The 14,978-nt window shown below is 40.7% G+C and overlaps 1 protein-coding gene across 1 annotated transcript in view; it reads right to left on the bottom strand.

Moving 5' to 3' along the window:
• Positions 1-14,978, bottom strand: part of Ift80 (intraflagellar transport 80) — a 103,046-nt gene that overhangs the window by 51,240 nt on the left and 36,828 nt on the right. The window contains exons 8-9 of the mRNA XM_032898268.1: positions 14,350-14,487; positions 2,414-2,593 (exon numbers count right to left, since the gene is read on the bottom strand). Of these exons, the coding sequence (XP_032754159.1) occupies positions 2,414-2,593; positions 14,350-14,487 (318 nt within the window). The remainder of the gene's footprint in view (positions 1-2,413; positions 2,594-14,349; positions 14,488-14,978) is intronic.

Raw genomic sequence — 14,978 nt, 5'->3', positions numbered from 1 at the left:
ATACCTTGAATTCAATATACCTTTTAAAAGATTCCATATGTAGTGTCACGTGAAATGTACCTAGTCACTGAGATGAGCCTTTCTTATTTCCAAACTAACACTCTATTTAGAAGCATGACTATGTTCTCAGGAGAGTTCTCTAGAATATAACACTGGAGTTATTTTGATAAAACTAAACTCCTGCACATATGAATAAAATAGTTTTGTCCCAAATCAGCAGATTAGAACTCTCAATGTGATTCTTTGTTCTGGAGACAGTGTCATGTTTTGGTTCCAAGTTAAACAAGAAATATATATTTTATGCTATTGTTTAGATACAACTTTCAGTTTTCAGGAGTTCCAAGACCAAAGGGATATGTCAATCCCTCCCACGGATGGAATGGGCTTTCGCTCAGGAGAGCGGCTGACCTAGCACATTACCCTAGATCCAATCACTAGCATCAGAAAACAAAACAAAAATAACACTCCACAGATCACAACCTGAGAAGTCCACAGTGTGAAAAACTCTTCAACTATATGGCTTCCTAAAACAAAGGTAAGAAGAAACAGAGCCAGGAAGGAAGGAAGGAAGGAAGGAAGGAAGGAAGGAAGGAAGGAAGGAAGGAAGGAAGGAGAGAAATTACAGACCAAGAGCAATTTAAACCCATTGCAATCACTTGAATGCAGTTGTTTGAATCTTGACTTAAATAAACTTGAAATTTATAACATGTAGGAGACATCATGTAGATATGAAATTTATAACATGTAGATGAGCATTTTGTAGAAAGCTTATAAAATTAAAGTTATTATTGTTCGTTTATGAAAATGATATTATGGTTACATTAAAAACAGAGCTGCCCTATGTTTAAGTATGTAGAACGTCTTACTGATGCAGTAAGCTGTAGTGATGCCTGACACTCAGGGTAAGTTGGAAGCAAGTAAGGCTGTGGACGGGGCGGGTGAGCCTCCAGCTGATGACTGCTGTGGCTGGATGGTAAGGATATGGAGATTCTACACACTATGCTCTGCTCTTCTTAAAAAAAAAAAAAGACATTTTCCAAGTATAATACTCAAAATAAGCAAATAAAGCAAAGAAAAATTCTACTGAATCTAATACTTTTAGTCTGGGGATCACATCATCAGCATTTTAAAATCTTGGTACTTGAGCTAGCGAAGTTCTTGAGTAGGTTACACTTACGTACGCTTCTAACCTTTTACAGGAATTAAAGCCCCATGGCTATGAATACATAAGACAGAAGCACTGATACAGATGAGAGGGTGAGGAGAAAGTAGAGCTCCTCCTCCTTTGGCAGATGATCTTCGGGGGCAACAGTCTGCACAGCAGCTAACATGCTCTTCGGCTGAGTTTCGATAAGTCTGTTGGACACTTACTCTATGCAAGGTACTAAGCTAGTGCCGGCCTAACTGAAAAAACAAAACAGAGAGCACAGTACCCACCAGTCCTTAGATGCTTACAACTGACCCGTGGATGTTCTCTGACCTAGAAACATCCCCTCCCTTCTCCCACTGACATACCCTATTTCTGTGTATTAAACTACAAAATATTCCACCTCAAAACTACACAATATCCCCAAATATGGCAGCTGGCATTTACATATCCCCAGGCAAAGGAACAGGAAGACACAGGGTCAGAAGGTCACTCTGCCTTTATTACTAACTTGCCCTGAGCAGGTTGTAAGCCTTAGCAAGTGTCTGACATTTCTCTGAGACAGCTCAAAGGCCCTTCATGCAGTGTCTTCACAGATGTACTTAGTGACATCCTATCTCTGAAAGCAGAGGATTGTGGAGCAGGGTCTGGGCCTGCGGACTCTCCAGTCCACGCTCACTGGAGCAGATCACCTTGCCCTAGCCCTCTCTCCACAGCTGTCTACTCTTCCTCAAACCTATAATGACATGTAAAACTTGCACTCAGTAATGTGGACAAGTGTCATAAATCTGCCCTTTGTCATAAAGGCCTCAGTCAGAAACCCAAATATGAAAAAAGTTCTTCTCCCTTACTTCTTAAATCCCAAGAACAACTTCCTAAATCTTTCCCATCTTAACTTGCCTTACCTAATCCTTAAAAGGCAATTGAAAAAAAAATAAAAAGGTTAATTGTATTCACCCATAAAGAAATAGTGCCTTGGAGTAGCTTCTGGTGTGAAACCTGACACTTCTATTCATCTGACTTCTTCAACTGTCCTTCCTCAAGTGCCTCACACTCCCTAAAAGCTTCAAATGTCACTAGCATGTGCTATGTTAAGCACAGTAACTACATACACTCAGGGCTTTCATAAGGGGTCTTATGTCATGCCTATAGTCAAGGTACTTTCATCGGTGACTGGATGTCCATACATGGGTAAGAGTGACCAATAAGGATACATCTGTATAGTTTAAAGAAGCAGACTTACTGGACTCTGGGACATGATCATACCTGCATGGTTCTTCTCTTCGTTAGCGTTACTTGAAAATTTTTCCACTCCCAGCGCTGCTCCACCACATGTGCAAAGACAACATGCCCATTTCCACAGGCTCCAGCAATCTGAGTGCCATCAATAGACCAGGCGATATTAAATATGCTGCCAGTGTTGGGTTTCTCTAAAGCATATGACCACTAGATGGAAAAAGAAGAGAGTGAAAAATTGATTTATTGCCCCCCAAAAGTGAGAATTTTTAAACATATTAAAATATTAAGGTGATTTTTAAAAGAATGTATTTCATGATTATTTATAGCTTTACTTCTTGGAATTTAAATGTTTTGCAGTGAAGCAATGGCAAAAATATGTGTCTCTCCTGGAACACACTAACTTCATTAAGGACGGTATTGACTCCTTAAAGTAGTGGTTCTCAATCTGTGGGTTGTAACCCTTTGTGGGAGGGGTCAAATGAATGCATAACAGTAGCAAAATCACCGTTATAAAGTACCAACGAAAATGATTTTATGGTTGGGGGTGATGGGTCACCACAACATATGGAACTGTATTAAAGGGTCCTAGCATTAGGAAAATTAAGAACCACTGCCTTAAAGGAACTTCTTCATTCAAGTCCACAGACACACAAAACTCCTAAAGTTGATTTCAGACACGATATCATTCCTAAGTCATTCATGCTTGTGAGACAGTGCCCTTCTCTGCAGGGAACCAATCGATCACTGCCATTGTTAGGGCAGAGGAAAAATGTATTTCTATCTGAAATTACTGAAGGTGTTTTCTTGATAGAATTATATGAAAGATACAGATAGAATTTTTTAAATTATACATCAGGAACACAGAAAAACAGTATATGAAACAGCCCCAAAACTGCCAAAACCACACCGCTTTAACGCAAATGATTACTTTTAGGGAATAATGCTGAAAATAGTTTATTGGAAAATATTTTACTCAAAGAATAAAATCCAAGTCATCAGGCCTGGAAGGACACGCCGGCCCAAGACTGTTTATTTTTGAGTTATTCAATCACAGAGGAAATGCACTTCAGGCAGCTTAGTCCCGTGAAAAGTAAGCAGAGCCAGCAAGACCGCCCAGCAGGCGAAGCCTTGCCCCGAGCCTGACCGCCCATCGGAGTCCAGGACCCAGGGCCTGCACGATGGAAAGAGAAACCCAATTCAGAGAGCTGTCCCTGATCTCCACCCAAGGGTCATGGTAAGCAGCTCCCTACTAAACACGCATGGTAAGTACTAAATAAATGTGAACATGTAATAAAAGATATACATATATCTTAAAAAATTACCATTATTCTATTTTCCTCTCTTCTGTAACAACAGTGAACAATGGGTCAATCATCTGTTTACATGTGTCGAAGAAGGGAAATTGGCTTTTCATTTTTTTTTTTGCTTTTATTTATGTATGTGCATCTGTGTGGTGTGCATGTTTGTGTGTTCAATGTCTGTGGGGCATGGGTATGAGCGCCAGTGCAGCTGCATATGTGTGCATGTGCTTATATAGAGGTTTGAGGGGAGCAGGAGCCTTACTTGATTGCTTTCTTCTTTATCCATTAGAGCAAGATCTCTCAAGTGAACCCGGAGCTCGCCTACAGAGGCTCATCCAGGCAGACAGCTTGCTCTGGGGTCACCCTACCTCTACCTTCCAAGTGCTGGAATTTCAGGCAGGCACTGACCACAACCACCTGGCATTGACCTGGCTTCTGGGGACCCAGAAAACAGTCCTCACAATGGCACAGTGGCAAGTACTTTATCAATGGAATCCTTGTCCCAAGAGGGTGATATTTGCAAACAGAGTTTTGTTGTACAACACAGACTAAGCTGGCCTGCAAGTCTCAATTTTTCAATTCTCCTGCCTATACCTGGGATTACATACACCTGACTGCACTTTATTATTATTATTATTATTATTATTATTATTGTTGTTGTTGTTGTTGTTGTTGTTGTTGTTGTTGTTATTATTATTAGCAGCAGCAGCAGCAGCAGCAGCCTCATCATCCTCATCATTATTGCTACTATGTATTGTAAGACAAGTCTTACAATTGAACCTAGGCTAGACTGAAACTTGCAGTAACCTTTGTCCATGCTACAACTTCATACTCTCAGTACTCTTGAAAGGGAAAGTGATGGTTTTCTCCAAACAGCCAAAGGCCCAGGCATGAGTACTACTGAATGAATACATGTATGAATGAACAAGCTTATGGCTGTAGGAAGTCCTTTCCAAAGCTAAATGACATGTTTAACTAAAGGTGACCTACAAAATAATTTTTAACAAATTCCAAGAACAACAAAACCCAGATATTAGATATTTTCCCATCAGCCTACTCTGACAGCACATACAGAATCTCTCATTCAAGGCCTGTCTGAGCTACATGTCAAGACTCAGGTCTAAAATAACACATAAAATAAATTAGCCACCTCAAAAATGCCACCAAAATTACTGACTGGGTCACCAATAAACTAATCAAGATGCTTTACTAATAAAACTCTTTGGAAATGAAACAATAAAATCTGTCTATAAATTAATCCTCTAAAACTGATCATTTCTACAACACCCTCTACATTCTGTGTTAATTTTTGTTTCTTTATATATTTAAAAATATATTGTATGTGATGGGTGCTCTGCCTGCAAATACATCCGTACACAAAGTGCATGCTCAGTGCACTAAGCGTCCTGGCAAAAGCCAGAAGAGGGCATCAGATCCCCTGGACCTAGAGCTGCAGATGGCTGTGAGCCACCATATGGGTGCTGTCCTCTGGAAGAACAGCTCTAGGCTCTAAGTGTTAGTTTTAAAAATAATGAAACTAAATTCTGTAATAGAAATCTAATTTTGAATAACTTTCTGAGCCTCTCAATCCTAGATAGCAGAAAAGAATCCTTTTGCTTTGTGGTTTATATTTTATGGTTTCTTACAAAGTAGGTTCTATATCAAACATGAAAATGTAACTATAAATTCCTCTTTGTCTTTCATTATAAAGTCAGAAATTCACTAACATAAGTAGGAAATTTCTCAGAGGATTAAACTAAAAACTTCTGGTAAATCTGAAATGGTCTGAGATAAAAATGACTGCCTCTGCCTCCTTCCCCATTACTAAGACTTTGTCCTCACCAGCAGCTCGCGTGGCCACGGTACTTGAGTCCTGTAGCTGTGTTCATATCATCTCCCCCACATGCCTAAAAACATGATTAGACCAGGCTTGTACCCCTAACCTACACAAGGTTACTCGTCTCTCCCCTGGTACCAACATGCAAAATTGGGACATGGATGTAGTCTACACTCTTCAATGTAACAGGTGTTCACTTTAAGTCACTTTCCAGCATGGCATTGGGGAAGCAAGGCATAAGTCACTTAGCTGGGAAAGACAGACCAAAAAAAGAAAAAAAAAAAAAAAAGATGACGACCTTGGATATGCACACTGAAGCAAAAACAAAAAACACAAAGAAAATGCTTTTAGTTTTCTTAGCAATCTACTTCTTGGTTCCTAAGGCCTTCTTAAAATTTCCCTGGGTCTCTAAAAGATCCCTCTGGATCTTTATATCTCTTTGTTTAATGGCTTCTACTTGCATACACCTCAATACATGGTGGAAATCTAAAGTCACAGGCCAGTCATTGCTCCAGCACAGCTTGAGATCCCCACCCCACCCCCGTGTTTGTTGTGCCCTGAGCAGTTTTACTTCTTGTAGTAAAAGGCAATGAAACAAGCAATTAGTACTCGTAAGAAGTAAGTGGCATGTCCAGTGACAGGGCGAGATGGCACAGGATGGCAGAGTTAACAGAAGAGATGATCATGGAGCCCCGAGCCCTTGTTTTGTACATGAGGAATATAAAGGCCCAGAGGGAGCCTTTACTTTGTAGCACACCTCAGGAGTTTTGACCCCAGAACTCTAGAAATACACCAAAGCAAAAATGTAATAAGAGCTTTAAATTTCATTAAAATAAGCAGCCACTGAACAGTACAATATTTTTTAAAAGCAGCTGAGGATGCCTCTATAAAGTGTTAACTTCAGGGGCTAGGGAGATGGCTCAGTGGTAAACGGCACTGGCTGCTCCTCCAGAGGACCCAAGTGTGATTCCCAGCACCCACATAACAGCCCACAATGCTCTGTAAATCCAGCTGCACAGGATCCATTGTGCTACTGTGGTCTCCAAGGGCACAGACATACACGTAAGCAAAACACCCATACACTCAGAATAAAAAGTGTTAGATGTTATGGTACGGAACAAAAAGACAAGACTTATTTTCTTGCATTCTCTGAAGTTGTTTATGCAAGTCATTTCCCAACAGAGAAATACATATTTAAATGTAAGACAATGACTTAAGTCTCAACAACTGTATCTTTTCTACACAACTCCTATACACATACATATATTATACTGCAAGGATGCTCAAAAGCATAATCTTTGTTTGGCCTAATTTAAATTTTTTCAAGTCATAAAATTACATACACAACATCTGGATTAAAAGAAGGGACAGAAGCAGTTCTTACTCCATAGAAGACTGGGGCTTAGGAATCGTCTTAGATAGTCCCTCTTAACATGAGACAAATGGCCGTTATATACATCATGAACAATGAAAACTTACACAAGGCTCAAAGAAAGTTCCTGCAGGTAATGAGTATTAAATTTAATTTGATTGAATGGATGAGTGAATGAATAGAAGAAAGTCTGAATGTTCAGAGAAAATGAGAATTACAACTTATCTTCTGTGCAACCAATAGCGCCCCCTACTGAAACATAAACGTTACATTGCTAGTTATTTTAGCCAAAAGTACCTTGTATCTTGAGCTTTTTCTCCTTAAATCCTATTTTGTCTAATAACTTGTGTAATTCATTAACAATTCTGAGTGTTTACTTAAAATTCCTATGTTAATTTGAATCACATTTTTAGATATCAAAGATAAAAAGAAAGTTTTATTATAGAACCTAGAAAAATACAGAACCAAAAAATCTAAAGTTTATTCCACAAGCAATTCGCTTATTCCATGATTTATTTTACTGATAACCCAGTAATGTTCATTTTCCTGGCACATTTCTTAATAATTTACCTTAAAATAATGCTACTTCAAACTGAAGAAATACCTCAGTGGTTAAGAACACTTGGATTCGCAACTGTCTGTAACTTTCCTGCTCCAGGGAATCCAATATTGTATTCTGGCCTCTGCAGGCCTCCACACATGTGGCATTCATACACACAGATACACACATAAACATATACAAGCGATGCTCTCTCTTTCCAAGCTTAACTTTCTGTTCTCTTATTGTATTTATTTATGTTGGTGTGCACACGGTACTCATGTGGAGGTGAGAGGACAATTTAGTTGGTTCTCTCCTTCTGCCATGTGGGTCTCGGAGATCAGTCAAGTCGTCAGGATGGGCAACAAGGCCCACTACCTGCTTAGCCATCTCAGGGAACATTTTATACTCTCTTGAATGCATTACAGCTGTGTCAAAAGTGTCAAATTATACTTGAGAAAACCTACAGTGGCCAATGCTTCTATCCATGTGCTTCCACATTTTCTGGGCAGTGAAAAGTGTATTGCTCTGTTGATTTCAGATGCATAAACTTGTCACTGAAAAGATAGTATTTTGGAGTATTTATACTTCTTTAAGCCCTTGCTCAGATTTTTAATTTCAGAATTCTAATTGGATCCTTTTAAAATAATTTCTTTGGTTGGGTGTTGTGGTGCATGCCTTTAATCCAAGCACATGGAGAGCAGAGGTAGGCAGATCTGAGTTTGAGGCCAGCCTGGTCAACAAGAGCTACACAATGGACCCTGTCTCACTGTCTCAAATGTTTTCTGTTGATTTATTGACATGTCTTTAAATATTTTGAGCACATGCTCTTTGTCTGACAGGTTCAGGGTTGGCTATATTGGAAATGGTTTTTGTCACCTTTTTCCCCTAAGAATGGACCATTGAATTCTGCTTTTCAATGTGCCTTATGTCTTTTTCTTTTCTTTTTAAAACTGGTTATTTGAAATACCACCCTGTGAGTAGCTCTGGAAACCAGACTCCTCGCTCTGTCTGAGTAGTTGTCCAGTGGGAACAGCAGTCATCTGTCCATTTAGAGACTTTTCCAAACTGTTAGCCATAGACTAATACTCTCCTGTGTGGTAACTGAAGTCTTCACTGTGTTATTCAACAGTCAGCCAATGCCCTGACATAGCCAAACAGAGAGAAAAATGCTACCTTCTAACCTCTGGCCATTTGGCTATGCCTGGAGCACTCTTGTAGCATCAAGCCACACCATCAGAAATTCTGATTTGGCCTACCCAGTGTGTGAATCACCCATAAGCCACCAGCCACAGATGCTGAACGTCTTCCCTGGTCTTCTCATGTGTGTCTGACCCTGCCTTGTATGGTAGACAAGATTCCTAGTAGACATGAAAGCCCATGAAAGCCCCTGTTCCTTATCTTCCTCTCTCTACTCTCCTAGGTTTGCTTGGGATCAGTCTACTCCCTGCTTCATCTGCCACCCCTCACTCAATTGCTGCTGGTAGCCTTTTGAGGAGGGAGAGAGGGAGGGGGAGGGAGGGGGCGAGGGAGGGAGGGAGGGAGGGCAGGCAGGCAGGCAGGCAGGCAGGCAGGCAGGAAGGCTTATCAGGGTGTCCTTTTGACTAAGGAAGCACAATCTTCCTTTCACATTCTTAAAGACCTACAGGCAATGCATTTAGGAAAACAGAACAAGTGCCAATCAGCTTCCTACTTGCAGACACTTACTCCTCATTTTGCCTTAATACTACTAAATAAGACCTGAGATGTGTTATACAAACATCATTGTAACTGCACAGGAAACGCCTCTAGGCAGAGCTACTGAGCTGAGGAATGTATAAGCTGCCCGTCAGAGGCAGGGGATGGAGTTCAGTTGGCAGAGTGCTTATCAAGCATGCACAAAGTCCCAGGACCATGAAAACTGCCCAGGGACAAGGGAAAGGGAAGGGAGGAAAAAAATGCATGGACCAAAGACCACCCTGACCAAAAGACAGGCTAGCAGAGGGCCACCCATACCACACTCCTGTAAGTAACTTCAGGAAACACGCTGGCTTATCAAGGCAGACCTGGGCAATCCTTTCCTTGGTCTGTTTACAGTGCCATCTAGGGAGAATACATGTTTGTTTTGCATTTCCGGGGGTTTGGGGGGGGTATCACACAGCAAGTATTCTCCAGTTCCCCAATCAGCACTGTGAAAACTGTCCTGGGCCCTGTCAGTTGCCTATGGCTTGCACTAAGAGCCACAAAACAGCAGCTCCCAGCCTCCTTCTAACAGGAAATTAGATTTTGAAGAGGTGGGAGCAGGGAAAGGGGATTTTGACAACTGGGTATTAGACTAAGGAGCAATGCAAACACAGAAATGACCAGAAGAAGAGTCTAAGCCTAAGAAGTGACTGTCTAGAGTAAGATTTCACTTCAGCACATTACAAATAGGGCTCCGAAGAGGCCACAGCTCTGTGCTCACAGGGCCTAGCAGGGAGCCTATTACTATTTTGCTAAACAGACATCAAACTGCCCCCTACATTCATATCTTTAGACCCACTGATTTATTGGCGCAGCTGTAAGACCTCATGTGAGAAGTGTCTTGGTGCAGTTAATGCTGAAACTCAACTGGTTAATGTGGGGAAAGTGTCTGTGGTGTGCTCAACCACAAATGGAGCATCTATGTGACACTCCTTTCCCCAAAGGCTCAGGACCATTGTGCAATAGGGGACAAAAAGATGGTAAGAGCCAGACGTTGGGGAAGACTGGAGTGTAACAGTGTCTTCTAGACATTCCTGGACAACCACACTCATGGGCACGAGGCAACTGGTTATCTACATAAGGTCTGCACAAAGCAAGCAGACCAACATTCCAGCCTGCACAAAGGACGGCTCATGGACTCCAACTCTTAGCTAAAGAGCCATTTACACCGACCGAAGCTTCTGGGGAGAGAGAGAGGGGCTGCTTTCTTTGTGGATGGAGCACCCAGAGGTTGACCATGCTGCAGAGGATAACCACCCCCCAGACCCTGAGTATAAACTGGGCTCAGTAGGCTACTTGAAAACATTTCTTAAGGGGCTAGAGAGATGGTTTGAGCAAGAGTGCTGGTTACTCTTCCAGAGGACTGGGTACAATTCAAGTACCTACATGGCACCTCACAACTGTCTGTAGGTCCAGGACATCTAGCACTCTCACACAGACATACATGTAGACAAAACACTAATGCACATGAAATAAAAATAAATCATTTTAAAAGTCCTTTTAAAAATTTTATAATCAGGAGGTGGTGGTCCACACCTTTAATTCCAGAACTCAGCAGGCAGAGGCAAGTATATTTCTGTGAATTAAATGCCAACCTGGTCTACAAAGCTAGTTCCAGAACAACTAATGCTACACAAAAGAAACCCTGTCTCAAAAAAATCATAAATAAATATAAATAAATGTAAAAGAAAAAATAAAATTTCAAATACAGAGTCCAAGAACATACCTTTTAGCAATACCCAAGTAACACTTATGCAAGCTAAATTTAGGAAACTTGATTATTGTAATGTTCAAACAAAGTATCTATCAAAATAACACAAAGTAAGAATAATTCATATATTATGTCATATTCAATTTATGTCATATTAGGGGGTTATCTTCAAGAAATTCATGCCTCTCCCCAAATAAATAGCAAAGATCTCTCTCCTGAACCAATCCCTTTACAGATCAACTTGCTACCCCATTATTCAGACCAACAGCCTAGGCACTCTGCTTCTGTTCTATCTTGTTTCTAATCTGTCCCACACTGACCTCAGAGTACACTCTTTTAAAATGTCCTATCTCTTAAAGGTCACTACTAAGAATCAGTAACTCACCATTGTCCCCAAAGTAAAGTCCACATTGCTGCCCCATGCTAAGCTTTGTCTGGTAGACTATAACTCCGTGATTTTGCTTGGCATACCTTTCCCCACATCACTTATTGTTCTAATGTGTTACTACCTGCCTTCCATGATACTTTACAGGCTAACACATCATGCTGTCTTTCCAATTTCACTGTTCTAGCTATTCAAAAGACTCTCACAGTAAACCAGGTCACTATGGAGCTGTCTCTGGCTGCAGGAGGCAAACACTCTGATCTCAGCCTGGCCTTTCTCGCTCTGCAGCAGTCCCTGAGGGACTGCACGGAAAAGCATATCTTCAAGGTCTAAACTATCCTCTTCTATACAGTCATAACAGGCATGCTTGGTGAATAGCTCTTCTGTATCAACCCCTGATAATATCCTATGCAAGGTCTACTGGCCACACAAAACCTGCCGTACTCTTTCACACTTGGAGGCACGAGACGTTCCTCTTGCCTGAACCTTGTCTCCTTGGAGAACTACTTATTCACCAAGCCTCAGTTTTCCAATCAATGTCCCACAGGGAGAATTAACCTTCTGCATATCTTCACAGTGCTTTACAAACCTCCTATGTACTTCAGTTTACTTTTCCAGAATTATTAAGTCTAAAAAGGATATGGTATTAAATGAGATGAATTTGGAATTTGGTTATTTGCATAAATCAATTTTTAAATTTTTGATCAAATGACATATTAAAATGACTATGTACAATATGAACTTAATAAATTAATTACTGAATATCTACTGTACTTAAGTATAGATAATACTTGAGCTATGGGATCCTATAAACTATAGAGTCAAAAGTAATATATAAAAAACTAAAATAGAAAATAAAAAAGCATAATATATTACAAAAATGAGTGTATATGTTCTATAGACATAATCACTGATAGACACCTGAGGTAAAGATCCTTACATCTGAAAACAAATTGAAACAAAAAAAGTTTGTAAGCAGTTAGATAATCTAACATCCTGATGTTACAGGTGCTAAACAAAGTGAGAAGTAGAAAAACAGATTTCAATACATGACATGATAAAAAAGAATGCGAGTGAAGAGACAGACCTTAAAGAAGGAGTACAGTTCCCTGAGCAGAAGATGGGAATGAGAACAGCCCATGAAAGGGTGAAAATGAAGCTCGCACGGTCGGTACACAGCGGGAGTCTCATGCTTGAGAGGCGGGGGAAGATGACACGCTCAAAACCGCCTGGGCTGCAGAGCAAGACCTTGTCTTACCAAGAGGAAGGACAGAGGGAGGGGCTGGAAATAGGGAAGGGGGAGGGAAAAGATGAGTAAGAGAAAGAAAACAGAAGTGAAGGTGTGACTAGCAAGACAGGCTGAGGAACCGGCGCTCAACCGGACACACAGACACTTTAGGAGCTGTGGGGAGCTGGTGACTGAATGTTTGTCACCAGATATCAAAGTGTCTACTGCCAGGTGCAAGGATGAACTGTTTTATGATGGAAAACAAGTAATCAAACAAGTTATAGGCCATTTATAAAGTTCTAAAATTTTAACTAATCAGCTTTGCACTCAAAGAAGGGAAGCCATAGAACAATTAGGAGCTAACTCTAACAATTAACTGCTCTTATCCATGTAAGAACTGTCTCCAAGCATCCATTGCTAAGATCAGACCTTCAGTGTCCCCAGACACCTCTCAGTTAACGGCTTAAACAGTCTTCTGGATAGTGCCTTTAGGTTATAGAACCTACAGAAGGTAGGGCAATGCAGAGGAAGCCTTTTTGCACTTGGCACTCAGTACATCCCTATGGGACCCTCCCTGTGCTCTTCCTCCCTCACTTCCTGACTTGCTCTGCACACACATCAGCCTAATGTTGCTTCCCACATGCCCAAAGGCATGGAAACAAATGGTCATGGACTGGAACCTCCAAGAGTCAAAATAAATTTTTTATTCTACAAGCTGATTTCCTCATGCATTCTGTTACAGTGACAGAAAGCTAACATAACAACTCAGACTCTTTCAGCCATAGAATGCTCAGGTTTTGGAGCACTTTAATAAGAAATTCATCCTTCAAGAACAATGGGGAAATGTTACTGAGCTTGTCACTTGCCAGAACAGAATTCTGCTCTACACACAGTATGTACTTGTATCTAAACACTAATACTCATGTGCATGCTCGTGCACTCTCTCTGTCTGTCTTTCTCTGTCTGTGTGTATATGTATGTATATGCATGCTGTGTCACATATGCATATCTGTATGAGTGTGTGCACATGCACATATAGGTGTACATGCATATGTGTATGTATTTGAAGGACAGAAGTTGACATTAAGTATCTTCCTCTATCTCTCTTCATGCATGTTTTGAGACAGGAGACAGGATCTCCCTGAACCTGGCATTTATCCATTCAGCTAAACCAAATACCTAAGAAGACATAAGGAACCTTATGTCTCCACCCACCACCAGTACTGAGCAGTAGTATGCAGCGTGCTTGGCTTTTAGAGGTGTGTGAAAAAGCAAAGCTGAGGCCCTCATGCATATCAGCAGACTCTTACCTACCAACCCACGCCCCAGCTCCCTAAGCATGAATCCTTGAGAAAGAAATGCATAGCCTTTGGGGATTTTTAGAGAATGGTTTGCTTGCTTATTTTTTCGAAACAGGGCCTCACTGTTCCTGGCTATCCTAGAACTTGCTATGTCGACTAACTGGCCTTCAACTCAGAGATCTCCCTGCCTCTGCTTTCTAAATACTAATACTAAAATTGACGTTTAAATTTAAATACTGGCACTAAAATTAACTTTTCAGTTTACTATTAATTCCTTACAAAAATTTTATATGAAACATATTGATACCAAAAATAACTTAAAGCTCTGTGCTTCATATTAAGTGGGCAGAAAACTGGAATAAACTGTTTAACCATCCTTTAGGCTCATGCTCAAAACAAATATTTCCAAAAAGACAAATAATAAAGAATATGTCCACTCTTCAGTTGCAAACTGCCTCATCTCATAAATCAGGAATCAATGAGAACATTTCAAAGTGCTCGCTGAGTGAGTGCTGTACGTGATACACCAGCACGTGCAGCAGGCAGCATGCCTGTGACTGACACTTACCCCAGTTTTATCACACAAGCGTAAAGTATGAAACGATCCGACGGCAAATAACTCCCCATCTGGAGCCCAGGCCACTGAGGTGATAGGGTGCTCATGAGGCTGGGAACCGTACAGCACACGGCCATAACTATCCCAAACCTATAAAATCAAAATTGTAAATGTTTATATCATCACCTCATTACTACAGAAAAGTCCTCCAATAAGATATCATGGGAGACTAAGAAATCATCGCTGTACAGAATTAGCAGTCAGACTTTACCCTCACACAAGAGGACAAAGCAACATTCCTAGAAATGCTCACGCCTTAGAAAGAAAGAATTTCAGAACATTAAATCTGCCCATTTTAAGAACTTTGAAATTAGTAGTAAATGTGAAGAGGGTTAGTATTTTCTATCATTTCTTTCTGCCAAGTGAGATTTCTACTGACTCTCTCTAATAATTGATTTCAACTAAAGTCCCTGCAACTACAGTGAGAGTAAATGTCATTGTCAGACCTAAGGACAGACCTCAAAAGGAGAGCCTTTGCCTAGCATATCCACGGACCCAGTCCTGCAGAAAGGGAGAAGTGTCTTAGCATCCACAAATTATTTTATTCTGAAATAGTACAATGTTTAGGAAGTGCGGAGGTT

The sequence above is a fragment of the Rattus rattus genome, chromosome 3, assembly GCF_011064425.1.
Source record: "Rattus rattus isolate New Zealand chromosome 3, Rrattus_CSIRO_v1, whole genome shotgun sequence".
Lineage (NCBI taxonomy): Eukaryota > Metazoa > Chordata > Mammalia > Rodentia > Muridae > Rattus > Rattus rattus.
The sequence above is the reverse complement of the archived record's forward strand: the minus strand, read 5'-3'. Positions and strand labels throughout refer to the sequence as shown.